The sequence below is a fragment of the Protobothrops mucrosquamatus genome, unplaced genomic scaffold (assembly GCF_001527695.2).
Source record: "Protobothrops mucrosquamatus isolate PMUCROS unplaced genomic scaffold, P.Mucros_1.0 scaffold2590, whole genome shotgun sequence".
Taxonomy (NCBI): domain Eukaryota; kingdom Metazoa; phylum Chordata; class Lepidosauria; order Squamata; family Viperidae; genus Protobothrops; species Protobothrops mucrosquamatus.
The window spans coordinates 163,291-188,880 of record NW_015388645.1 but is presented as its reverse complement, the minus strand read 5'-3'; the positions used below and the strand labels follow the sequence as shown (position 1 = coordinate 188,880).

General features: G+C 41.2%; 1 protein-coding gene across 1 annotated transcript; it reads right to left on the bottom strand.

Moving 5' to 3' along the window:
• Positions 1–1,357: 1,357 nt before the first annotated feature.
• On the bottom strand, positions 1,358–2,818 carry TMEM151B (transmembrane protein 151B). The gene has a single exon (XM_015825306.1). The coding sequence runs from the start codon at positions 2,816–2,818 to the stop codon at positions 1,358–1,360; it is 1,461 nt and encodes a 486-aa protein (XP_015680792.1).
• Between the last annotated feature and the right edge of the window lie 22,772 nt (positions 2,819–25,590).

The window sequence follows — 25,590 nt, the reverse complement described above, 5'->3', positions numbered from 1 at the left end:
CTTTTTCCTCCTGCTCTCAACCTGGTTATTTAATATCCAGATTGGAAAATAGTTGTGAGTAACTTGAATGTTTATTATTTTGCCACCTTTTAATTAGTCCTGGGAAAAATATTACTCTACCATGAATGATGGTCCCTGAAACTTTGATTCTTAGAGAAAGTATACTAACCAATGTTTGGATTTTAGACTAGTATTCTAAGCCACAACAGTGCTCTGTCCTAATATGGCACAAGTCAAACACATATATCCAACAGTCTGGGGGTATACATGTTTGACACTCCATCAAGGTATTTGCTTGGGAATGGATAAAGTGAGGAGGTCCTATAATAGGCTAATGACCGTGTATTTTCTTCACAAAGGAGCAGAAAGCTGCTGGGCCCAATTCATGTATGGATTACCTCCCTTCATATTCCAGAGAACATCAGGAAGCAGAAAATTGATTTGATTTGCAGTAAAATTTACACAAATATCCATCAGTCTCGCTCTAATGAGTTTCTTCATCATTAAAAAACTGCAGCTGAATCTCTTAGATCCTTCCTCATCACCAAATTTCTTACCTGAGAAACTTCATGACAACTAATTTCCCCTCTTTTAGGATCTCTTAGGACTCCTAGTCATCTCCAAAACTTCTTGACATGCTTAATATATACATGGTAGTTTCCGTGCCTGACTTTAAATATTGGGGCTTCTCTTGGGTTTGAATTCAACACTGCATTATATCAAAGTCCGGGTTTTCCTTGGTCATTTTATTTTCTTTCTATTACCAGAAAAGAGTAAGTACTGTGAACATTTTAAACTTTACCCATAAGTTGCTGATTCTGACATGCGAAACATCAGAACTTCTTAAGGACTCATGGTCCCCAGAGCTGAGGACAATGTAACAGTCGAGGCATGGTCTAGAAAAAAGGAAGCTTTTCTTTCAGATTTCTTTGCCTGGAGAATCAGTGCAATTACTTGAGAGGAAAAGCGACACTGTCATGGATTCTTCTGATGAAATACAACTCTAAAAAAGTGAGTCAGGGACTGATCCAGCTAGATACCGTCAAGGTGACCTGGGCAGTGGAACAGGAAAGAAAAAGCCCTAGTATCTCCTCCTCACCCCCCTTTATTTATTTTTTTGCTTGTGGTTGTCAGTCTGTAATTCTGTGCCATGGATCTTATGATGGTGTTGATTGCTCCATATCAAATTGATTACATGGAGTCAAAAGCTGTGGAGTTGTTTAAGGGAAGATGTGACGGAGGAATACTTTCACACTCACAAAGATAGGTTGATACCAATATTTCTCTGCTAACCCATCTCCTGCCTGGTCATCATATCTGTGTGTCAGGCCATTTCCCTTAAGTGGTTTTCACACTTTTAGAGTGAGGTCTCCACGCAGGATCCATTCCGATGGAGGTGGCGGTGATCATGGTTGAGACAGCCCTCATTTCGATGCACAATAAGGACAGGGAAATAGAGAGCATCTTGGTAAGGAGGAGGTTCTTCCTCCTCCATGGTGACTTGGCTGGACAGGCGAGTTTGCTCAGTTGGACAGCTTTGCTCATTTAAGCTCTCACTCCGACTTTGCCAAAGGCAGCTGCGCCGTGAGCCATAGAGGCGGCTCAGAGAGAAGCGACTGCTGCTAAAGGGGATTCTGGGGCTGCCGTTGCAGATACTGAGAGCACTACGGGAGAAGATGGAAGAGCTACTTATAGTCCTATGGCATTGTTCACAGTTTTGCCTAAAACTGCCATAATGGCAGGAGGAGTAAGTGGTGCAACCAGACAGGCCTACCAAATCCATAAGGACAGCCTCTGAATAGCTAGGCACCAATTGCTGGTTGGAGCGGATATGCCACTCTAGTTCTGTACTGTCTACTGTGTTGACTCGAGGCATCCGTCGGCAGAAAGGACGCTCTTCGGCTGGTGTTACTGCCACATAGTCAAATCCAAAGAGTTTTTCTACATGATAGTGGACATAAGAAGTGCGATATTCATTCAAGACTCTCAAGGGCCAGGACAAAGTCAAGAGAGCAGCCATCCAGAAAACATAGTGAGAAACATACCAAGGTAAATTGTCTGGGTCTGAGAAAGCCACCATGTACTCTTTGAAGTCCACATTCTTAAGATGCATGCCTTCCCTTGCCTCCATATAGTCATCTAGCCCCTCGTTCTCTGTGAAGAAACGGGCCCTCTGAGTCAGGTAGGAGTTCTCAGATTCTACATTGGCAAAGCTGAAGCACTTGGTGAAACGAAGCCGAGTTGCCGGGAAATTCTCCAAGTCAATTAGGTCTTTCGAAATGTCCTTCACCCCACAGTTAGAATAATCGAATTCTGCTTCTGCCACATGGGTGTTGACTCTCTCGTGGTACACCTGGGTGGTAGTATAAGCATCCCCATTGCGATAGCGGGTGACCTGACGTGTCCTTCTGACATAATGATAGCTGATGGCTTTCCACCAGATGCATGGTGTGGCCTGCTGCATCCTTTGGACACGTTCATGCACACTGTCCACATCCACTTTGTACTGGAGCTCATTGCGAGTATAACAGTGCCAACACTCCACCAGGTAGACCACATAAAGCATCACTAAGAAGGCCAAAGGAATATAGACATAGCCATTAGAGCAAGGGCTATCGTGGTACATCATGGACTTTCCCTTATAAGCACTATCAAATGTCAACCGGGTCACCTTCGTTACGTGGCACCAAGTCATTGCTCCCATGCAGCCATACATTAAGAAAGAGAGCACCAGGCACTTCCAGTATGACTCTCTACAGAGTGACTTGCTGAGCGACTGCTTCACTGGCCGTTGCTGCTTTGCGTGATGAGGAGACATCATGGATATCGTGGAATCGAGGGGGAGAGAGAACAGAGAGAAAACAGGAAAAAAATGATTACTATATAGCGAAAGAAAGGGAAACTGAGAGAACTGCATAATGGTCTTAATTAGCATTAGCATTAACTACAGAATGAGTCACAGATGGGCATTCTCAGAATCACGAAGAGTGGTACTCGGGATAAATCCTCTCAGCTTGTAGGCATGAGGAGCAGGAGAACTGAAGTTATATTATACACAATTGTTTCCCAGAACTCACATTCAAATTACTATAGCATCCTCAAATTACTACAGTAGAAGATTGTAACATTCCTCTCCCAAGCTCTGAAGAAATGAATAACTGGCGCATGTTGATCTGATCTGCCATTACCCTCTTTCAGCCTAAATGGAGAAGTTTTGTGACTGGTTTATTAAATATATTGGATCTCACAGGAAGATGGGAAAAATTGCCCCATTCTCCCTCTTTACTAGCCCCACTTCTTCCTTTACGGACATTTTTCTACCAGTTTATGTCTAAAATATGAGTACACTCTGACAATCTGCAGTCATTTTTTGCTGTAATTGTGAAACAATTGGACTTTTCTCTTGTCCGACTATTTTCTGCCTTCAGATTGAAAATTCCTGTTCAAGAGTAATCTCAACTATTGGTATTTATGGAATCAAATATGTTTATGGAGCAAGCCTAGTTAAAGTCTTCTATCTTGCTACATTTATGTATCCCAAGGGAATATAGGTAGTCCTCAACTTACAACAGTTCATTTAGTAACCGTTCAAAATTACAAAGGCACTGAAAAAAGTGGTCTATGACCATTTTTCACACTTATAACCATTGCAGCATCCCCCACGGTCATGTGATCAAATTCAGATACCTGACTACTGACTCATATTTATGAAGGCTGCAGTGTCCCGGGGGGGTCATGTGATCCCCTTTTGCAACCTTCTGACAAGGAAAGTCAATGGGGAAGCCAGATTCACTTAACAACCATGTTATTAATTTTACAACCTCAGTGGTTCACTTAACAAATGTGATGAGAAAAGTCGTAAAATGGAGTAAAACTCGCTTAACAAATTTCTCATTTAGCAACATAAATGTTGGGCTGAATTGTGGTCGTACGTTGAGGATTACCTGTATAAAGAAACAGTAAAGCCTCAATAGGTCAACTACTAAGGGAAAGATGGCAGATTGCAATCCTTCTTAATTTTCACCACTATTGCAAACCTTAATTTCTTTTGGTAAACAGGCAAGAAATTGTACAGTTCTGTTCCACTGAGGACTGCATTCTTTACAGGAGTAACAGTAACTTGTCCAGGACCACTCTGTGGGCTGCATTTTTTTTCTTTCTGACATCTCTTTTCCACTTCTGGCACCTCATTTTCTCTCTCTTAGTCTGATGCAGAAGTGAGCAATCCTGATCCATGGAGCTGCATGCAATTTATAAACCTCTTTTTGCAGTTTTGGTGGTGCTACAAAAATCTGGGGGTGAAGCACCAAGTACTGAAATTGGATTTTGTGCAATGTAATAGTTTATATAAGTATACCGGGCTTCTTTAGCCTTACAATAGTAGACAAAACTTTAAAAACTCAGAAAATTATAACTGTACCTCCTTATAGTTACTGTACATATGGCTAGAAAACCTTGGCCACTCATGAAGTGTTGTTTACTCTCCCATTTACAGAAAAAAATGATTTTCTTTTGTCTGACACAATTATTTGGGCTTCCTGATTATAAACTGAATTTCTAATCCTAGTTTGCACCTAAGCAGTAGGTTCAGAGATGTGTGAATGTAATTTATGGCTAAACAGTCAGAAGCAAAAAAGCAAGGCAGGTTTAGACAATATTTTTGTCTATTCCCATGTCTCATTTATAGGATTTTGCAGTCTTTGTCCATAGACTCATAAACAAACATGTTTTAAACAAATAGACCTTCTACTGTAAATAACTCTTCTTTGTTAAAGGTAATAATCCTGCCCTATTTATCTAGGATTCAGCATGTGACAGCAATGTAAAACAGTAAGTGGATTATAATAAATAAAATAACATTTGTGAACATAGTCCCCTTCTAAGACTTTCAAAGTAATGCAGATTGCAAGATATCCTATGAGATCATTAATCCCACAAGGGAGACATGCTCTTTGTCATGTACATGATGGAGCCAGTTACCCCAGCTCCTCACTTTACTGAAGACCAAAATGGTTTGTCCTTTTAAAACGAAGGGGAGAACTGAGAAGATTGTACTCTGAGGCTGGACATAGATGGGAGCTTCCTATCTTCCCAGTTTAGAAGTCTAGATAAAAGAAAGCAGAGGCACTCCGCTTCAGGATTCAACTTTTATAGAAAAAGGTGAATTTGTCTAGGCAGGAAATCAGCAATAGGTTAATTGTTTTCTGTATGGTGTTAATTAAGTCTACTTTTATTTTTGTGCAAGCTAGAAAAAATGGAGTTTATATTGACCTTGAATCATAGCTCAAGCAAGTGCAAGAAGATATACTTTTTTAACAACCTCCTTGCAATCACTAAAATTAATTTGGAATGCTCTATTTCATCTTTTTATAGATCAGAGCAGCAGCATCTTTTGGTCTGCACGGAACCTTGTATTTTCTTTTGAAATTCTTATTCTTAAATTCCTTTTCAGTTGCTGTTTCACACGGTCACTTATTTAAATGATCTCTTCCAATACTGAAAACTTTTTACTATTTAAGATTTTTAAAAATGTTTACATGTCAATTTTTTTTAAAAAAATAATTTGTTTTGGTTTATTACTTGGGAACTTAAACTATCTCAAGGAAGCAGAAAAGCTGAATTCTCTAGTTACATGCCTTTATATTACATATTATCATCTCATTTTTGCATTTTTAATTTGGATTTTTAACTCCTAATTATAAATATGGCAGCACAGATTGTGAGAGCCCTGTCACTCCCACACACTAGGATCAGGGGTGGACGCTAAGTGAGGCGGTGGTGGAATGGGACAACTCACCACGGTCAGCTCGCCACGGTCAGCTCGCCACAGGACAACTTGCTGCGAGACGATTCGACAATTCAATTTAATTATTTAAAATAATTTAAAAAATATTTTAATTGTTGTCATTCACATTTCATTTTGTCCATTCTTTGGCATTAATTATTCTATTCCACTATTTCTTCGATATTAGTGTAACTTTTGTCCCATGGCGAGTTGGGCTTGGCTCGCTGTCCCACAACAAGTTGTCCTGCAGCAGGAAGTGGAAGCTGGGTGCGAAGTGTATTTGGGGAGAGGATGTCTGAAGCCCCCAATCCTCCACCCTATGTGGTCAATTGTCCACTATAAAGATATTTCTAGAAAACATTTTCTATCTATTCCCCTGTCTTATTTCTAATATGGGGATGACAAATATTATATGAAAAACACAAGTTTAGGATTTTTCTCATACCCTACGGATTCTCAAACAGATTCATACCCTAAAATCTTTCATTTAAACTTATGATCTTCTTGATTTATCTAGGATTAATATGCAATATGAATGTACAACAATTAGGAAGATGCTTAAAAGCAAGCATCATAACAGTCATACAAGTAATGTATATGCGTTGCTAAATTACAAGCCACAGTTTTTATTTGCCTTGGATGGTGCTAGTTCTATTTTTGTATTTCTCACATTTTCTGAGTGTGATTATAGACATGGGAACATTGCTTTATAAATCTGCCACATGACCAGTCTGCAAGATGCAACATCCTGGTCTAGTTGTTAATAGCAAGATTTTTTAACAAGATTCCTCCACAAGCTATTTGCCTTCAAATCTTAAGTGAAAAGGTTCAAGGCATAATTTATATATTTGCCTTTACAGCCATCACTTTCCATCAAATGTGCAAAGTGCCACAAGACCTTTTAAACTGTGATCTTACAAACCAAGCACATATCACATTTAAATTTTTGTTCTGCCTCCTCCTTCCAATTGATTTTCAAAATATACTGTCTAGCCTGCCACAGAAAGTCAGGTAGGGGCTTTGATGTGGACAGTACTGAGTTATATGAATCAAACTTGCAATTTAATATGTAAAAACTAATTTTTAAAGTGGTGGTGATGTAGTCTGACTTATTTTTCAAAAAGCTACTTTAATGCAAATGTGTTTTTTCCCCTAACCTCCACTGCACATATTTATGCATGTATCCACTGCCATGGCTCCTTCTTAATACATGATAAACACTGCCAAACTATCTTCAATTATCTTCTCCTTAACTAGGAGTATTTCTGAAGAAACAAATATAGAACTATATGTGGTACAGTAACTAGAAACAAGACACAGTAACTCAGGGAATATTCTCATTGGTAAGTAAACATATTGTTATCAATTTACTGATGGAAAATATAACTTTTCACACTGATGAAGACTACGTGTTGAAATGTTTAATAGAAGGGTGACAAAGAATCTTAATTCCCTTTACATCATTTCCTTCCAATATTTTATTAGGTAGGAAAGAGTAACAAGATAGCAAAAATATGCCATGCAAACCTTCTGGAATTGTTACCACTCCTTGATCAGCAACGATCATAGGAGGTAACTGTCTTTTCCTCTGTGTAAACAAATAATAAGTTGTTTTTGTGTACTGTACGCTTTGTCCCCAAGAACTAATCAGAATGTGTGCATATGTACTGACAGTTTTGTGTGTGTGTGTTTCTGCTTTCTATAATTGTGCCCACTGGAAAAAGAGGGAAGATAGCATGCGCTCCAATCTGGGTCATGTGACCAGGAAGGAGGAGGGGCTTAGAATGGAGCAGTCTGCAGCATTACAAACTACTAAACAGCAGCCTTTGCACTGAGATATTTTTTTTCCAGAATTTTCTTCTTTTCTTGCTGGAACCAACCCATTTTCAACCTCAACTTTTCTTTTTCTGGCTTTCCCCATCAAACTTAATTAGGCCCCCTACTGTTTTGGAGAGCTATCCTGCTGACAGAGAAACACATTCTCACCCTCTTTCACATACTTAATTTCTAATATTTTGTTAAGTTAGAAGCACATTTCATTTGCAGTATTTGTTGGCACTCCAGTATAAAGTTCCTGCATTTTTTAAGATGTCAGGAAAAGGAGCTCTCTTAGAAACAGTCTAAATAGTAGTAAGCAACTTCTTTCAAATAGTCCTGTTTTGCACACTCTAGGCTCAAATAGAGAAATCAAACAGAAAAAAAGTTATGTCTAAATATGATTAAGAACTAGAACAGTATCTATTGGAGTTGAGCAGTAATGAACAGAATCTATGAGAGTTGAGCGGTAAAGAACTGGGAGCTATGATTTTGCATTGTTGTGTATAATAAACATCAAACAATAACATCTGCCTCTCCTAGGTCCTTGGGAAAGATTTGTTAGGCGGATAAAAATGCCAACCCAACTATCTGACTGACTGTGTGACCAACCATAATTCCAAAGAAAACCAAGAATACCAAAGAGCATTGGATTAAGAAATATCCAGGAACAAGGAAGATCAAGGAAGCCCTGAATGTAATAAAGCAGCAAATAACACTATAGCCAAGAAGTTCAACAGATACAAAGGTCAAATGGCACACTATAGGCAGAATCTTCAATTTCAGTTGAATCAGAAACATTTCTACCAATCCATCAATGGAGAGACCGCATCGAACCAGTCAATGTCTGACAAATATTGTCAGATATGTCCTGGGCACAGCTATGGAACAACCCAAAGAAATATAACAAGAATAGTGTCAGACTTGCTCCATTTGGGCCCTCAGGAAAGTAAGACTCTTGAATCCATTGAGTTGAATCAAAAGAACTTTTACTGAAACTGGATGTAGTAAAGTCAGGCGGAATCTGAAGGTCCTACATAAAGCATGAAGCAATTCTTTCGGTTTCCCAATCCCAACCCTCCTGACCAGTCCACCAGCAGCCAATGTGATGCTGAGAAGTTGTTTTGAGAACATTGAGGTGCTAGGCAGATTACAGTTCACACTCAGGGTGTGATGGCCTTGAAACCTGGTGAAAAACCAGCTGGGAAGGAGTCCATTCATCTCCACGGAAAGTCCCCCTCCCTAATTCCCAAGCAACAGCAAAGTGGAACAATTCCAAGAATGCCATCCCTCCTTCCCCCCTCAATCACCTCTAGAAACATGTTACATTTTCAGAAAACTTGCAAAGATTGGTCCCTCGGGTCAGAAGCTAAGGAAGTTGTATTACATAATCCAGTCTCAAATAGTGTTAATTTACTGCAAAGTTATTAGTGCTTCTAACTGCAGAAGAGACCAGTTTCTAAGCATCTGTTGAGACAGTAACATATGCTTCTCTCAAAGATTGTCAGTTCTATTCATGGCATAATTTACACTGGAGAAATTAAAAGTGCACCAAGAGAAAGACAATATTGGTGGATTCATTATAGACACAGCATGTGGAACTGCTTTTCTTAAGTGGCATTTGATATTATTCCCATTTTCTTATCTGTAAAAGTTTCTATGAAACGTTTATCTAGGCAACCATCAGGTGTCAAATCTCACTCAAAGACCCAAGAAAAGTGGTGGAAGAATAATGATTATCTGTTTATTAAACAGGACAAAATCATGCAAAAAATATTATAAAAGAATTTAAAATATTGTTAAGGGAAATAAAGAAACTCTATTACAGAATACATGCAAAAGTCCAACTTCATTCTTTGGCAAACTCCAGAGCAGGCATAGTATTTTGTTGTTAGTTGCGAAGTCGTGTCCGACCCATCGCGACCCCATGGACAATGTTCCTCCAGGTCTTCCTGTCCTCTACCATCTTCTAGAGTCCAAGGCATAGTATAAAATAGATAATACAGAGCCAAGTGGATTAATACCTTGATTTGGTATAAAATGGTTTCCTAAATTCCAATTTTCAGCTCTTGATTTTGCCTTGATAATATCTGAGCACTAGAAGGAATTTTGAAAAAAATATATAGCTGAATTTCTTATTAGCCTAAGGAAAGACTTACAAACAAAAGCAAAATCAGTGTTATCACTATATGAAGTTTGTTAACCAGTAGGTAAAAGATATAATGGACTAGCAATTTGAGTTTATTTGTTTTGATCTGGTGTGTGCAAATAATATAATTAAGATACACTACCGTAGTAATCCTTCTGCAGTATTTATCTGATTTAAGCAACAACATGGAGGCTCCTGAAAAAGTCAGTGTCATTTATAACAATTGGCAATACAAGGTATCTCCCTAGGCCGGCAAAGTCACAGGAACTTTTGTCAGGTTCATTTTTCTACTTCCCAGTTTCCTGAAACTATTTTTCTCCTTAGTTTTTTTCTCACAAGAGACTACAAGCCCTAGTTACTATCTACATTGAATTAAGCAGGTTTTTCTGTAAAGTCTAATGAAAATGAGAACGCTTATAAACAAAAGATCAGTTTTCTCTTGTGCAGTACAGAAACGATACAAGTTACTGTAACAGTAATTCCTCAACTTATTTATTATTCCTAGCCCTCTGTGTAGAGTCATGAACTCAATATAGCTTTAATTCCAACATTATTGTGGTTTCTACCCCCATGTTCCTCCAACTAGAAGATAAGCCTAAAAAACTCACAGGTGTATGAGCATGATATAAATAAGCTAGTATGCTGCTATACCTGGATAAATGATTGATTGATTTGATAAAGCAAGGCTAAATATAAAGTTGACCTGGTTACATTAAGAGCAACCATATTTTGATTATATTCCGGTCTCCTTTGCATAGGCTGGCTTAAAAAAAAATCTGGGAAAAACACATACATACCACAGACACAAATAACAAAAAAGATCATTGGCCCTGCCTGGCTCAGAGTTACTATAAGATGGGTTGGTGGGAGGTTTACTTGTCTGGGAGGGGCAATGGGGTAAAAAGAGAAAAAAATGGCCACCCTTGTTTAGGCTAACCTCTTATTAATCCACAATCACAACATGGTTGACTAGAAGATAGTTGCAAGGCTCTTAGAACTCATCTACCCAAATGCTGAGTGGTTTTTTCTGTTAGCACAATAACTCCGTCCTTGAACAGATATGTGGTAGCAAAGCTCTGCCCTCAGCCTAATCCCTCCAAGCATGTAAGCATGCATACACCAAGATAGTTATCTTCTGTCGTGAAATCCATTATTATAATGGGAGCCAATCAGCACTTGAGCTATATTTTCTTGTGCTATCTTACATTTTTAAGTAAGGACGCGTTCCTTTTTTCCTCTTTATAGGAACTGACACCGGTGCCTTTGAGAAGCCTAGCTCTTTCTCCTAAACAAATTCCTTTTTTTTATATCAGCATGACCCACATTTATATCCACGCTCTCAGCCTATATGCAGTTTTCCACAGGGAAAACATGACAAAACAAAACACTATACTATTTTCTCGCAGTCCAACCATGATACCAGCCTGAAACACATTAACTAAGAATTGTAAACCTGCTGTATGTTGTCTATAAACTGCAAATCCAGAGAGGCTTAAATCCAAAAATTCATCAGTCTTTGAATTCCTATAGAAAATGAAAGTACATTCCACTAGGAATCTATCCATGGGTGGTTGGATTTTGTGGTGGTAGAATAAGTAAAAAAGAAGTTGGATATAGTAGTTAATTATAATTAAGGCATCAGGCTAGAACAGAGGTCCCCAACCTTTTGGGCACCAGGGACCGGTTCCATGGAGAAACATTTTTCCGCGGACCAGAGAGTGCGTGGTTTTGTGTGCTGCCTGCATCCCATGGATGCGGCTTTGCTTGTTTGTGTGGACGAGTTGCTGGCATGTCACAGACTGGGGGGGTTGGGGACCCCTGGGCTAGAAGCCAGGAGACTGTGAAATGTAGTCCTGCCTTAGGCTCTCTCTCAACCATAGGAAGCAGGAAAGCGCAAAACACTTCTGATATCTTGCCAAGAAGCCTACAGGGACTCATCCAGACAATTGCCAGGAATCAGCACTGATTCAAAAGTATCCCTCCCCAAATGGGCAATTTTCTCCTTGAAGATTTGATAGAATCACATCGTGTTGGTTAAGACCTAGCTTTAGCCCAGGGTAAACATTAATCTACCATTACAAAATGATCCCACAATTTAAAATTGGTTCTCATCTATTTACATTTTTTGGTCTGCATTGATTCACACACACAGAGTCACACACACACAGACACACACACACACACACACTTAAATATAAATAATTTTATGGTGGAGAGGAAGCAGTGTTATCTGCAAGGTCATAACTTCTAACCCAATCCTATGCAAAATATATGGACACATAAATTAGTTACATGGACTTAGTAATACCCAAGTCTATATGAAATCATATTATTAAAATGAAAGGTTGAAAAACAAATAGTTAATTGACAAATAGTCGATGCAATATTTTTTCTGTCCTTCCTTTCTCAGATTTTATCTTTTTTTTCCTTCCGTGCAATCATGTCCAATTGTTGGAGACTACTTAGAAAAATCCCTGCAGTTTTATTGGCAAGGTTTTGTAGAAGTAGTTGCCATTGTCTTCTTCCTAGGGCTGAGAAAAAGTGACTGGCCCAAGGTGGGACTAGAACTTATGATCTCCTGGTTTCTAGTCTGATGCCTTACATGCCAAACTCATTCACTTGCATTCACAGAATTCTCTTGTGCCATGAGAAGATCCTTTCCAGTTAATCCCTCAAAATTCTTTATTCCTTTTCATTTTTAGAGTAAAGTCTGGATTGGATTAAAATTATTTCATATTTTACATACTGTATCTCCATTTCCTTCCTTCTTTTGTACTTCGTTTTTGTCACAAGAGTAGAAAACTATTTAGAATTATCCATAAATGTATAAGGGAAAAACTAGTTAGAGCAGGGGTCCCCTACCCCTAGTCCATGAACCAGTACCGGGCCGCAGCATGCCAGCAACCAGACCACACAAACAAGCAAAGTCCCATCTGTGGGATGCAGGCAGCACACAAAATCACCACCCTCTGGTCCATTGAAAAACCTCTCTCCATGGAACCAGTCCCTGGTGCCCAAAAGGTTGGGGACTTCTGAGTTAGAGCACTGTAACTAAGACTACAAGAGAGTCATAAGAATGTTTCAGAATGTTGAAAGTCAATGAGAGAATGTCACTTTTTTCTTTGCCTGCCCCCCAAATGAGGTGACAGATCATCAGTAAACGACATAGCACTAACTACTAGCCCAATGTACAAGTGGGTGTACCCAAGTGTGTGCACAGACATACAAGAGATGCCACAACTAACTGTGCTATGGAGAAAAGCACGCCAAAGATAGCATCTGTATCGGCTTCTTTCCTATACTTCACTAAATGAAGGAATGTTGGGATTTATGTCATTTGGAGCTGATCCTTTGCAGTCAGATCCTGTGTCAGGTTTGCCAAAAAGCATCCACTGCATCTGCTATTTCCATCTGCAGCCTATCTTGTTACAACCTTATCCTGATGCTCTGAAAGAAAGGAAAAGTTCAGGGCAAAAAAAATAATAATAAGAAAGAGGCTTAGTGCCAGAGCACAGGCTTTGCACGTAAAAGGTCCCAGATGCAACCCAATTGTCTCAGGAGATGTAATCAGAAAAGCCTGGTTGCCTTTATCCAAAACTAACATATGGATCCATTCAAGGCAACCATCTCCTTTACTTCCTAGCTACCCATTTTTCTTCCTGGGTTTAGCTTATCCTCAAGGCTTATTCATCATATAATGAATGTTGTGGTTTCCATTTAGCATTTATGTTAACACTGAGCTTTAGCTGAAAAAGTATCACATCTTGCTGAAAGATCGTTAAGAGTTTAGGCTCTGCAGTCCACATTCACTGAAGGGAGTCACCAATATTTGTGACAAATTCACAGAGCAGCAAAATGGCTTAATTCTACATATAAATGTGAAACTACTGGTATAAACAACAGTGAAATATGTGAAGCCATTTTCCACTGTATTGAAGCCATTTTCCACTATCCTCTACTTTGTTTTGTTGCCATGTAACTCACTATTTTCCACTGTAGTGAAGCCATGTAACTCACTATTTTCCACTGTAGTGAAGCCATGTAACTCACTATTTTCCACTGTAGTGAAGCCATTTTCCACTATCCTCTACTTTGTTTTGTTGCCATGTAACTCACTATCCTTGGATGCTTCATTTGTCCTCAGGAAGAAACCATTACCTCACAGCCAATTTTAGATGTTTACTCCTTAACGAATTTCGGCCACCTTTTCTAGACAGAATATATAAAAATGGAACTGCACCGTTTTACCCCAAGTCATACGTGGCCCTGTTTTCCCTTAATTTATCCAGCCTCATTAAATCCTATTACTAGGTTCAAGATTAATCCAATGAAAATATCCGATTTCCTCTTAGGGATGGCATTTGTAGATATGGAAACCTCCCTTTTAGCTCACAAATAGATAACTTAATCGGTGGGGCCCTTTTTAAAAGACACAAAGGGGTGGGATACTACGGTCATCATTATTAGACCGGTTTACAGATGAAATGAATACTTTGGTCCGTAGGTACCAGGGCCCCGGGGGGCATAACATCCAGGGCAACTTACACAGAATGTGAGAGAAAGGCGAGAAGAAGAATCACCTTGTTTCTCCCGGGTCTACGTGGGAAAACCGAGACGTCCTGCCGCGGCCGCAGGAGTGTCCGCTGCAGAAGGAGCGGACAGGGAGGCACGGAGGGCAGCAGTGCAAGCGGAAGATTGCGTACCGGTGTACGCAAAACGCCGGCCCAGTTACCCCCGGGGGTTGCAAAGCAACCCCTCCGTCGGAGCGGAGGGGAACCACAACGCGATGCAACGAGCGTGTCATGCAAAAACCGTCACATGCAAATGTTTTGCTACGGGCCGCCCGGCGAGAGCAGCCACCTCCGCTCCGTCCCTCCTCACCTCCTCTCGGACTCCCTCCGCCTCCTCCTGAGGCACTGAGGTGCTGCTGCCTCTTTCGCTGCTGCTGGCCGCGGCCGCCGAGGCCGGGGGGGACATGGCGCCGACTGGGGGGCCTCTCGGACGGGCGACCGGCAGGCACGGCGGCGGCGACGACGGCGGCGGCGGCGCATTATCCCGCCACGGCGAGCCGACAAGCGCCACCCGAACGGCTGCGTCGGGGTCGGCAGCCCAGCGACGAAAACGCGGCAGCCTTCGGCGCCTCCATAAATCCGGGGCTCTCCGGCTTGCGGAGAGGGCTGCCCGCCCCACGAGGAAAAGCGACGCGGCGAGTCGACGCGACCCTCCCAATAGCAGCGCCTGCCCCGCGCGGACTCGGCGGCTTCGCGCCTGAGGGGACTCTCGGCAGAGCCTAAGAAGCGAGGCTCACGCAGCCCGCCGGCGTGCACGCACCGCACGGGGATGGGTAGGGGTGGGAAAAGGGGCGGGAAATGGAGAGGCGCTGGCGCGAAGCTCGGCAGCTGCCCAGGTGAAACCGGGGGTGGCAAAGTGGAAGGGAAGGCAGAGGGCGGAGGGAAGGTGGCGAGGAAGGGGCGCCTCAGCGTCCGCGCGCCTCTCTTCCTCTTCTGTCCAGGCGCGAGTGACCTTGAGGCAGCGGAGCTCCAGTCAGCTTGCCGCCCTCGCCCCCTTTGTCTGTCCGGCTCCCTGGGCGGGAGGCGAGGAGAAGCAGCCGCAGCCAGTCGTTCGCGCTCGCTTCTTCAGCTCCCTCCTCCAAGGCCCTCGCACCACCCCCCTCTCTCCTCATTCACAGCCTGGGGGAAAAGTCGAGCCTCCTTCCCGGCGCGCACAAGCACAGAAAGGCTTTTCCCGCGGGCCGAGGCACGATGGGGGGGAGGCGGGGGAGGGGAAGAGTCCAGGGGATACAGGCCTGAGTGCGCTCGGTAGATCTTGCGCACCCCTATTTTCTTCAGTTGTCGCCTTCACGGCAGCCAAGTTTTTAAATAATGGGCGGCTCCGATTTTAAAAGAGGGCAACCCGATTTTCCTGCACACAACGCACACCCCGCAAATATTTCGGTAAGACTTTCTGAAGGAGTTTTATGGATGGCTACGAAGCCCCATAACTAATGGATGGCCTGTCTTATAGAATTAGCTCGCTTGCTAAATCAGCTCTCCGTCTCGCTGCGGACAATTACAGTTCTTGTCAAAACGGATGAAAGGATGAGTCCCAAAGGCTCCATTAGTGGCCAAAATGAATAGCCACCCTGCCAGATGTATGCATAGCCGCAGAAGCGGAATCTCGTTCTGAAAACACTGAATTTCGGACATCAGAGATTATGTTTCAAAGATGTGTGTGAAATGCCTGCAAAAGGTTCCTTTCGGCTGAAAATGAAGAAAAAAAACGTGTGGCTCTTTCTGCATAGTTTTGAATCTGTATAGAAAAATGATACATTTTTTATTTTAAAAGTAAAGTGTGTAGCTTTACTTCCAGAAATAAGTTTGAAAGCTAAGAGCAGGCAATTTTTTTGGGAGGTGAAGTTGCATTTAGTAGTATGCAGCATGGCAGAAAAAGCAGAAAGTGCATACATAGAACACTAATAAAAGAAATGCATATTTAATTGACAACTCAACGTATATTCAGCCAGATGCTTCTGAACCATAACAAAAGCATAGAAATCTTAGTGGCCAGGACAACACATTCCATCTCCCTTCCTTCCTCCCTGCCTCCCTCCTCCTCCTCCTCATCATCATCATAATCATCATCATCCTCCAACATTATTTATGAACCTTAATATATGATATGTAAGCTTATGTTGTATAATTGGTCTATTCCATTAAGTGTACTTTCATTTGTTCATTTAACCCTTGAAGCTATCCACAGTCATATACAATGAGGAAATTGAAATTAAATTTCTTAAATTGTTTTTCTAAATGTTCATAAAGCTAGAACACATGCCTCCAGTATCAGTGGCAAGTAAAGGGCAACTTGCACAGGTTAGAACTGAAAGATACAGGAACAGGAGGAGCACAATCCCCTGAGGACGATCATTGAAACAAACCATCCAAACAAAAGGGAATCTAGAGCAGATCTTTCCAGGGTGGGCAGCAAGAGAAGATCTCAGCCAGAAAAATAAGGGAGCAATAACATACTGAATACAAAAATAGCTGCATGCAACATGGTTCTGTTCTATTTGGAAAAAATCATTGGGTGTAGACTATGCTTATGCTCTGCCAACAAGAAAATAGAAAGGCAGCACTCCAGGGAACTCCCAGAAGTGAGATGATTCAGTTCAGGGCACTTGGGAGAAAGAGCACTTGGGAAAAGACGCAGAAAAACAGATGGGCCACAGTTCACAGCATGATGCAGACAGAATTTCCTACTTGAATTTAAGATGAGCACCAAATGGTAAGCTCCAGAGGATCTGGAGGATCTGATGCATCCACGCCTGGACTCCCTTGCTGGAAGTCTGAAAGAAAGGTATTAGCTTAGTCCTGCCTGCAAAGGGTCTGATTCTCTGCTGGGTAATTCCATCAGGAATGTTCTAGAGCAGGGCTTTTCAATCAGTAGTACGGGTACCAACTGTGGTACATTGGCACCTGGCAGGTGGTACGTGACCATCCTAGAAAAGTAGCGGGGGAGGGGAGTGAGCTGAACCGGTGGCAGCACCGCACAAACCTGAGCAAGAGATGGCTGGAGCTGCAGGGCTGTCAGGGCTCAGCGGAAGCGCCAGGATCAGTGCCAGGTTCCAGCTGAAGCTCACCACTGATCCTGGTGCTTCTGCTGAGCCCAGAAGCACCAATCAGCTGGAAAGCAGCACTGATCCTGGCGCTTCTGCTGAGCCCAGAAGAAGCGCCGATCAGCTGGAATGTTGCAGCATCTCCAGGGTCTTGTGATTTACATTTAGATGCTTGGCAACTGATTCATATTTATGATGGTCACAGTGTCCCAGGGTCATGTGAAATGACCAAAACCTGCTGCAACCACCCAGCAGACGGGGGGGGGGGGGAATAAAAACCAAACACACCCCATCCCACCCCCGCTGCCAATCCTCAACAGAAATGCTCACAACAATGAAAACCTCGGACAGGAGGAAGAGCACCGCCGGGTGGGCAGACAGGTGTCTTGGTTGGCTGTGGCTTGGGGGGCACTTTTCTCAGTGCCATTGTAACTTCAAACAGTCACTAAGTCGAGGACTACCTGTACTTTATCACTTTTTTCCTTTTTGGGGTGGGGCATCAAGTTTTTGACACCTTGCTAGGCGACCGGTGGTACTTGGATATTGCCATATCCTAAAAATGGTACAATGGGTGAAAAGGTTGAAAAGCCCTGGTCTACAGCATGCCGGCTGGGGAATACTGGGAGTTGTCAGGTTGAGATACTGCTCCAAACTCTTGTAGTTGAAATGTGGGTAGACAGCTGCTTGGGGATTTCCTTGCGGCTGTTTTGAGGTTGGTCACCAGGTTCTGTGGCATAAATATTAATGTTATTTGCATTTTGGATAAGGAGGAGGCATGATTTATCCCCTTGACATATTTTTACATATTGATTTAAATGGAAGAATATGCTACATCTTCTTTGCAGAAAGGCCATATCTGAGATTTGTGAATTTGAATGCCTTAGTTAGGCTCTCCACCCTTAAAATTCTCCATTCAGCCCTCCTGTGTTTTAATTCTAAGTATTCAAAATTTCAAGAATGGTGCAATTTCTAAATCACTAAAATAGTTTCCTACGTCTGTTTTTTCCTGCAGCTATGAAGCCTCATTTCCAGAATAATACTTTTCAATATATCCTGTGACTGCTCAGCATTTGATTTTTCATTTTAAGCTTATATCCCAAAATGAGTAAGAATTGATTAGAACATTACTTCTTTATTTTCATTTGTAATGTCATATATTATCTGCAGAGGTTAGGAGTAGTTTAGTCATATCCCATTGAATACAAGAGGTGAGTAGAAGTTAAAATGAAATATTCTGTTTCAGAACTCCACTCAACCCTGGAAATTATTTGAACTCTGGATGACAGTGTATTTGTTGAAGTTCTTATTCAATCCTAGGGCATATCTAAATAGTCAGTCTAATCTACTGTGCTCTGTGAGGCAGCACAAAAATACCAGCATAAATATGCTCTGTCTACACAGCCAATTTCAACTCTGCTTTGTTGAGGAGGCTGGTAAGTAGTGCTGTCTTAATAGTTTACTGCAGTGTTTCTCAACCTTGACAATTTTAAGGCATGTGGACTTCAACTCCCAGAATTCCACAGCCAGCATTGCTGGCTGTGGAATTCTGGGAGTTGAAGTCCACATGCCTTAAAATTGTCAAGGTTGAGAAACACTGGTTTACTGCAAGGCAAGATTAGGTGCAGCACTTGGTAGGTTTTCTTGCCAATGAGAAAAGCATCCACCAATTGTTCTTCCTGATTTGAAATGGGGCTGTGATTTACTCATCTGTCAGCTCCTGTTGGGGATACGGGGAATTCAAGTAATGTTGGAATAGCAACGGGGGATTTAGGTGGAGAGATTACTTTGAAATAATCGTGATTGTGAAATTCAATTTGATTAGCGTGACTTAGGATGTGAGTATACCTTCCAAGAAAATGTTTTTTTTTTAATGTAAAGTTCAGCTTGCCCATTTCTCTTAAAAGGGAAGAAAAGACTGTGTTTCATCCATTTCCCTAACTCCAACACTCTAACAAGTTGGTGTCTTTATTTCTCTCTGCTTTCACACTTCTATAGTTCCATATTTCTTTCAAAAGACTCTTTCATGAAAGCAAATTGTGGATCCCAAGTGCTATGGGTCAAAAAGCCTTTTGAGCCAGCCTAGTTTTCCATCCTCAAGAGGGGAGGGAATGAATGGAAGACAGCAAGCCCTGTCTTGTAATATTAAGTGAATGAGATTGGGTAATTTCACAACAACAGCTTTTTTTGGTTGTGAGTTCACTCCCTTTTCATATCTCAAGTCTAACAGCATCAGCCATAAATTAGCGCAAGCTGTTCCTAAGAAGCACTCTGAATTATAATTTCAAGGTTGTCACGAATAGCTGACATCTTCTCCTCCTCCCCTCCAATCAGTATTTTTATAGAAACCGGAGAAGGAATTCTATAATTGCCAAATACCAGCTCATTTTACGAGATTCTTAGCTGGCTCTAATAAACCACTTCCCTCTTGCTTTTCCTTATTGGCCAAAAGGACTGTCGGCCTTTTTACTGTGATCTACTTTATAAGAAATCTCACCATTAAAAGGAAGATGGAGCTGGATTTCATTCCCAGTGTTTCCATGGGAACGATGGCAAGCTGGAGAAGCTTGTAGCAAATTTCTCAGTTTGCCACAGTGCCCCTTTCCTTCACCTAGAAAGACATAGCCTGGGTCCTCTTAGGATTGATAGTAAGAGGGAGGGTCTCTCTCCTTAAGTGAAATGCATGCAACCTGAACTTGAAAAACAAGGAGAATGTGGAAGATTCTTTTGGTTCAGTTCCCTAGAATACACATATTTTAAATTCAATAATAATAATAATAACAACAACAACAACCCCTGCTCCCTGCTTAGGCAGGAAACCCTATACCATTTCAGACAAACACAGACAAATATAGTGAAATTATTTTTACAGAAGTATTTTACTTTGGACAGGCCGTGGTGCCTATGCCTGAAAACAAAGACAAATATATTTTTATAGCTACCTAATATGTGAATATTATGAGAAAAGTTCCAGTTCCTTTTCTGCTTCCTGTGGCTGGGCATTCTCTACATTGCAAACATTACAACTGTAGCATTGAACTCATTTCCCCCAGGGTACACCCAATGGCACTGCTCTGAGCAACAGAACTATAGAAACAACCCATAGAAAAGCAGCTCCTGCATTGACACAACACCTAAAGGACAGAATAAAATCCCTTTCATGATAGCAGTGTTCCAATATCTCAGGGGCTGCCACAAAGAAGAGGGAGTCAAGCTATTCTCCAAAGCACCTGAAGGCAGGACAAGAAGCAACGGATGGAAACTGACAAAAGAGAGAAGCAACCTAGAACTAAGGAGAAATTTTCTGACAGTGAGAACAATTAATCAGTGGAACAGCCTGCCTCCAGAAGCTGTGAATGCTCCAACACTGGAAGTTTTTAAGAAGAGACTAGATAGCCATTTGTCTGAAATGGTATAGGTTTCCTGCCTGAGCAGGGGGTTGGACTAGATGACCTCCAAGATCCCTTCCAACTTTATTATTATTATTATTGTTGTTGTTGTTGTTGTTGTTGTTGTTATCCAAGTCTCCTTGTTTCCCCTCTATTACAGGCATAGGATCTGTGAGCCATATGCAGGCCACCAGATTCATTTTTGCTGTCCCAGACTTCCCAATAGGACTATATTCCTGAAATACAAAATGGTAATATTAATAACTTTTTAAAGTTACAATTTAATCTGCAAAGGAAATGTATTCAGTCTCTGGGTAATGGGAGAAGCTATGAATTCCCTGGTGGCACTGTTGCCACCCTTTTTGTAAAGAGTAAATTTAGCCCATTGTCTCCACATATTTACATTTGTTTTGTTCCTTCAGACACAATTCTTTCTTAGAGGTGAGGCAGCAGTGACTCCGGCTGCAGTAAATGTTTATTAAGATAGTAGTAAAATGTTGATATTCATGATAAGAAATAGAATCAGATGGAACAGCAATGCCACTTAGCAAATAAATCTTATTGTTTTCATATCTTTGCACGTCTCAAGTTTTACACTAAGATAGTTGCACGGTTTCCTTAGTAACCATCGCATACATGTTATAGAGTTACATGTTCAAGTGCCTACTTTAATTGATGCATTATTGCTGAACTGAATTTGCCTGTCTGAAGCCATTTGTTAGATCATTATGCAAACAGGCACTCAAAATATAATTGCAACTTGAGTTTTATAGATATGGATCTTTATTTGTTGGCAGCAATAATTTCATAATAGCTTGTCAACTTCCTGAGTTGCAGGTTAGGGCATAGCCAACATATAAGAATGTCTGCCTTTCCTAAATGGTATATGTAATAGAATATACACAATTAAAGCTACAGGGAAATCACATTGTTGCTGTTACTGCTGGTTCCAACTAATAATTAATGCTAGCAGGAGAATAACAAAAATGGGGAGCCAAATTACACTGTGCACCGCAAGCACCAAGTACTAGAAGAGTTGCTCTGTTTCAAATTTGCCATCAATTACTATTCTTGACATCTACTACTACTACCTGAGACTGACTGACTCTCTCTCTCTCTCTCTCTCTCTCTCTCTGTATGTGTGCGTGTGTGTGCGTGTGTGTGTGTGTGTGTGTGTGTGTGTGTGTGTGTGTGAGAGAGAGAGAGAGAGAGAGAGAGAGAAGAAAAAATCTCCAAACATTTTATTACAAACTGGGGATGGTGGATCATTTATAATTTTTATGGATTCTCCTGGAAAAGTTATGATAGGCTGCTACCTGTCAATCTAGCTCTCCTAACACATCCTAATATATTACCCTTCTACCGATGACTTCTTCCTTTAGTTGGGCTCTAAGAAAAATAGAAAAGAAGGTCCTTTTGAACGTCTTGCCCCAAAATCTTGAAATACAGTGCTTAACAAACCTAATGCCAATCCTGAAATAAGGGGAAATTGTGCAAGTGTAAAGTCTTACACAGAGAGAAAGTTTTAAGGAAAAACTTCCTTATTAAACCAATAAAGCCAAATATGTAAATATCAAAAGGAGTAGGAGCTTATTGGAAAAGGGGAAAACAGAAAACTAAGGAAGGACAACAGTAATAGATACATCATTACAAATGAAACCAATGCAGCTTTGTCTCTTGTCTAAATATTTGGGGGTTTAGCACATGTTCAAAGTTGAGGACAGTAGGAGAATAATAATCTAGCTTCCTGCTTGGAAATTGCTAAGCAGACCCTTTAAGCTGTCCTCTTCTGTACACTCTCTTTTGTTTTATAGAATACAAATAATAAATAAAACCCAGCTTCTTTGAGGAAAGTATCTACTCCTTTGCTCAATCAAACAAAGTGTTCTATTTATTTATTGTATTTATTACAACATTTATATTCCACCCTAATTCATGAGTTAGTAAATCAGAAAATTATATAGTGGCTGAATCCATTTTCCTAATGATCCTTGGTTTGACAATAAAGATACGTCTGGCTTCATAAATTATGCTGTTATATTAGAATGGATAATGGAAGAAGTTTATTTGGGAATCAGAGGATTAATTTCTCTAATAAGACTAAGGTTGGTGAGGCTGGAACATGTTATTTGAACGTATCTCAGTCTTCCAAGTGACCCCATTAAGCATCCATTAATTCAGAAATGGAAAGAAAGTATCCTTAGAATTTAAGCCCTAGATTTCAGCTACATAAGTCTGTGGCATGTTGGCACCGTAGTGGGAAATCAACTGTTGTGTTTCAGGCTTCATTCTTGTCTACAATAAAGTTTCTACTCTTTCCAAGTTGTGTATAGAAGTTTTCAAAAGTACAATTTGGTGTATGGAGACGTGTAATTTACTGTTTAGCCTGGGTGTGATGCTTGACACTTCTGTTCTGAACTTTCAGTAACTTGGCTCTTTCTGATAACTCTTAATTATTGGCTGGATCAAACGTATAGAAAATAAACACAGTGTCATTTCTCACGGACTAATCAAAGACTATCAGTTAAAACTAAATGCATTTTCAGATAATATGTAGTCCCAGGGCTTTTGTGGGCCATCGTGTTAGAGAAGATAGTTCTAAATTCTTTCTCTTTTACTTAGGAAATCAAGCCAATTGCCAAATCCTTCAAGTTTGCTCGAGTCTAAGGAAAATACAACCTTTTGCAAAGCCTCTAAAACTGTTCCAGTTTACAAAAATGCTTTCTGTTTGTCAAGGCATACCTGCAGACCTTCCAGAAACAAATGGACAATATTTATCCAGGCAGAGAAAGCTTACTGTGAAGCTTTTCCTGTTTGTGTGATTCAAATCAGTCTTGATTTCTGGCAACTACATGAACAAGTCCATGCATTTTGGGAAGCATTTTTAGAAGTGGTTTATTTATCTATCACATTTGTTTAGCTGTCCCTCTCATGTAGTGATTCTGGGTGGCATTCCTAATAAAATAATTTTAAAAAACTATTAAAAACAACCAATTTAAATGGAAAATTTACAAATAAAAATTTAAAAATGGGGTTAAAGCATATAAGAGTGCATTCAATTAAATATCATATAGCAGACCTATATGATATGACTTCACTCTATCATGATATCCCCAGGCCAGTTGACAGAACCATATTTTAAGGGCCTTCTGGAAAGCCAACAAAGCCGGAGCTAGCTTCACCTCAGGGGATATGACATTTCATAGGTTTGGGGCTATTGCAGAAAAGGCATTCCTCTTAGGTCCCATCTGAGACAAAATTCCCTGGCCAATGGGATCTGCAACATGCCCCTTCTGCTGGATCTAATGGGACAGATAGATATAACTGGGAAGAAATAGTTCCTCAAATAACCTGGTCCCATACCATGTAGGGCTTTAAAGGTAATAACCACTATCCTAAATTGGACCTGGAAGCAAACTGGGTAACCAATGCAGCCTGTGAAGCAGAGATCCAGCATGTGCAGTTCTTGAAGTACACATACTGTAACTGCCTCATCAATCCATTTTGCACTACTGAAGCTTCCAGATACTCTTTAAGGGCATCCCCTTATAAAGCACAGTTCAGTAGTTCATTCAGGACATGACCTGAGCATGAGTGACTGAGAATTGCCTCCTTCCTAGGACTAAGAGTGACTGAACCAAAATCACCCAGCTGGGTTCATGCCTAAGGCAGGACTGGAATCAGTCCTGTATCTAGGACCTAGATCTAGAATCTAGACCAGAGGCTTTAACCACAATGTCAAGCTTATTTGGGTGATATTTTGATTTACAGCACTATTTGGAACATAACACAGTGGTTAAAGAATGTTATTTCCAGTCTTGATGAATCTGATTTAACCATTAATCCAGCCAAGAATCATCTGGGTTATTCTGAACTGCATTATTTGGGTTACATAGTTTGTCAACCAGAAGTTAAGACAGAAGGGAAGAAGATGTAATAATTCAGGAAAAACAGCTTTGAATTACTAAGAAGGAAATAAAATTGTTCCTGGCAATTGTTAGGTACTATGGGCCATTTATACCTAACTTTTCCTCAAAAGCAAAAGCTTTGAAATATACAATGGAAAGACTCAAGGTTTATCTTGGAGATCATGAATTCACTTTAAACACAGACCCCCAAGTATTACAATAGTTTGGTTGAAAAATATGAAGAACACTAACAAGAGATCTTTTGAAATCTTACACTATGGCCATATAGTCTTGACATGGAACAGACCTAAAGACAATAATCTGAATTAGGTATCAGTAAGTTCAGTAGAAGCCTTGGGGAACACATCCCAACCTTCGCTAAAAGGGAAGGTATGCAACAGGATAGAAAATGGGAGTTGGCTCCATCTCTGGCTATCAGGGGCGAGTCATTAGCCCCCGCGGAGAGGGCCCGCAACCTGGGCGTCCTCCTGGATGCTCGGCTGTCTTTAGATGATCATGTGACGGCCGTGGCCAGGGGGGCTTTTCATCAGGTTTGCCTGATACGCCAGTTGCGCCCCTTTCTGGATCGTGACGCTCTACGCACGGTCACTCAAGCCCTTGTTGTTTCCCGCCTGGACTATTGCAATGCTCTCTACATGGGGCTCCCCTTGAGGTGCACCTGGAGGCTCCAGCTAGTTCAGAATGCGGCCGTGTGGGGGATTTTGGGGGCCTTTAGATACTCCCATGTAACACCTCTCCTGCGCGAGCTGCACTGGCTGCCTGTGGCCTTCCGGGTGCGCTTCAAGGTGTTAGTAACAACCTTTAAAGCGCTCCATGGCAATGGACCTAGGTATTTGCAAGACCGCCTCCTACCAAATACCTCCCTTCGACCAGTCCGCTCCCACAGAGAGGGCCTCCTTAGGGTGCCGTCG